Source organism: Lycium barbarum, chromosome 1 (assembly GCF_019175385.1).
Source record: "Lycium barbarum isolate Lr01 chromosome 1, ASM1917538v2, whole genome shotgun sequence".
Lineage (NCBI taxonomy): Eukaryota > Viridiplantae > Streptophyta > Magnoliopsida > Solanales > Solanaceae > Lycium > Lycium barbarum.
The window spans coordinates 167272345-167275096 of record NC_083337.1 but is presented as its reverse complement, the minus strand read 5'-3'; the positions used below and the strand labels follow the sequence as shown (position 1 = coordinate 167275096).

The 2752-nt window shown below is 35.4% G+C and overlaps 1 protein-coding gene across 1 annotated transcript; it reads left to right on the top strand.

The window, feature by feature from the left end:
* Window positions 1-390: 390 nt before the first annotated feature.
* On the top strand, window positions 391-1085 carry LOC132606052 (uncharacterized). Its single transcript, XM_060319364.1, has one exon. The coding sequence runs from the start codon at window positions 582-584 to the stop codon at window positions 921-923; it is 342 nt and encodes a 113-aa protein (XP_060175347.1). The 5' UTR covers window positions 391-581; the 3' UTR covers window positions 924-1085.
* The last annotated feature ends 1667 nt before the right edge of the window (window positions 1086-2752 follow it).

The following is a 2752-nucleotide window of genomic DNA, read 5'->3' as shown; positions in this document are numbered from 1 at the left end:
AATGTCTCTTTTAATTTGAGAGTCCCGGAGACATGAAAGATTTGTCATTCAGTCACAAAGAAATAGTGAGCGCACCACTAATCTATATCTTTACAGTAATTCAATTTTAATTACATATTTAAATGAAATTGATATGTTGAAGAAGTAGAATTACCCATCGCGTATGACTTGCCCTGTTGTTTGAAAACAAGTCCAAAGACTATATCAATGATTGCAACTTTTGTAGGATGATCGCAGTGCGGTAATGCTCTGCCACGTGTCAATTCCTCCATCACATGGCAAGATGAGCTCTGAACCCTTTTCTATTTCCACCCCTTGAAATTACTGAAAAGGGAACAAGTATTAATTAGACGAAAACAACAAAAGAAAAGTAGGAAAAAATAAATTTAAAAGAAAGAAGAAGAAGACGAGATAATAAATTTGTGGAGAACTCGTGCTTAGAACTACCTTCATCTAATTCTCTTCACATTCATCCTACGGTTCAAATTAATCCTACCACAAATCAAAACCAACTATATTATCCACATTCAAATATTCTTCCTTTTTTCTACACACAAACCATAAGAAAAAAGCCCTCTCCAATGGCATCATTAAACTTGTTTTTCACTCCAATAGCAACCGTAACAGCAACCACACAACAAAGAAGAGTATACAGCGCTGCTACAGCAGCAAAGAGTTCAGGTGGAAGCACTGAGGAGAAATCACTGTTGGATTTTATACTTGGAGCATTACAGAAACAAGACCAGCTATTGGAAATTGATCCAATTTTGGCAAAAGTAGAGGAAAAGAGCGTTAGCAGTGGCACCACAGGCCGCGTTGGCACCACAAGCCGTAAGGGTAGTGTTGTAATTCCTCCTAAGAAGAATAACAATGATGGAGGTGGTTTTGGTGGATTTGGTGGCCTCTTTGCTAAGAAAGATTAATGATTCTACTCTTTAATTCTCTGTGAGTCTACTTAACAAAAAATCCTATTTGGAAACAAGCACAGAAATTCTGCTTATTGTATGAACTTTATGATTTTCTTCGCTCTGTAATCTACACTTACTAAGTACTATTGAATTGAACAACACACTTGATATGAGCTACTCCTATTTTCATGAGATGCAACGTTGGTTGTTTACTGGCTGCACTAGTGTACTACTGTATAATAGTAATATGCAATGTAGAGTAGCAGCGGCTCAGTGTCCGCACTATTTAGATTACTCAAAAATCAACTAGAAAAAAGGATTAAACTATCCGTTACAATCGGTTGAACTGAATTAGAGGCGGAGTTAATATTTTGAGTATATGGTTTTGAGATTCTAGAAAAAATAATTTAGTGAATTCTGGATAAATTCTTTATACTATTAAATAATATTTCAACATAAATACATGCTCTGATCTAAAGTTACTGAATTCTGTTGAACCCGTTAGTAGAACTTTAGCACCACCCCTGAACTAAATGATTATGTTGTTGTATTACCTTAAATCGTGCGGAAAAAGGCCCAAAGTGCTTTAAGATATAATGATTGTCGGAAATCATATAGTACTATAAAAATATAACAGGCAATATCACATACCCTGAGCCAAATGCGAGACTCTAATAGAATAAATGAGCATATTGGATTCTCAATATAACTAGAAAATCCAAACTAGAAATTTGTACGTCCTCTAGTTTTTTCAGTTAATTGATCCCTGATGTGTTGGCCTTGAAATGTTGCACATTTAAGTGCAATTAGGGGAGCCAGATCAGGCAATAGATTCGCACTAAGTCCTTTCGATGGCTGAAAAGCAAACTTCCAGATTTTCCTTTTATCACTGAGGCTATTAGGCTCTGAAATAATCAAAATCTCATGCACCTAGGACAACGTCTTGATACTGAAGGGGAAAAACAATCTTGCAAACTAGTGAACAATTACCAAATGAACTAAGAAAGCAGGATTTTCGAAATTTTATGTTGTATCAATTTAGTCAGCATATCATCTCTGTAGAAAAACATCATAATCAGCGTTTACGTTGGGATAGCTTTTCCGAATGAGAAATCTGGAGCTATTTAGTGCTAAAAACATAGTAAAACAAAAAAGGAGGATAGGATAGCTCTATATATTTTGAGTTCTTAATGGCCATTTTAGTAGAATTAAGCCCCTGTTTGGCCATAAAAATTATTCACTTTATTCCGGAATCAGCGTTTGGCCATGAGAATTTCGAATACAACTTGAAGTTGTATTCCGGAATACCGAAAACTCAAAAAAAATATTTTTAAAAAAAATTTCACTTTTTTACAACTACATTTCACCAAAACCTATAATTTCAAAAATTATGGCCAAACACAACTCCAACTCCAAAATTCCAAAAAAAAAGTGAATCTTTTTTTGATATCTATGGACAAACGGGGCCTAAATCTAGCACAAAGTTTTTAGATAATTGAAGGGGAAAACACCAAGTGTTGACATAAGGGATTTAAGCAGCCAGGCCGGAAACGGATAATGGCTCGAACGACAAGTAGACATCAGCAGACTGAAAAGTACAGCCCACATTTGGTCCAGTGGAGCTAGGTCCAGCCCACTAGAGGAAAGAAGCACAAACTATTCAAGATAGAGACACATTAAACATCAAATCTCAAATTTCTTTGAGTACTTATGGTAGAATTGCATCCGATAGCTGATTTTACAATACCATTAAGTTATATCCTTTTTTTTAAAAGGTATTTAACTTATGATCAGGGTTGCAAACTTCAGACAAAAGCATTACCTGCTCCTTCTCCGCATTGTAA

Coding starts and splice junctions, on each gene's coding strand:
- LOC132606052 (XM_060319364.1), top strand. CDS start 582: ATGGCATCATTAAACTTGTTTTTCACTCCAATAGCAACCGTAACAGCA.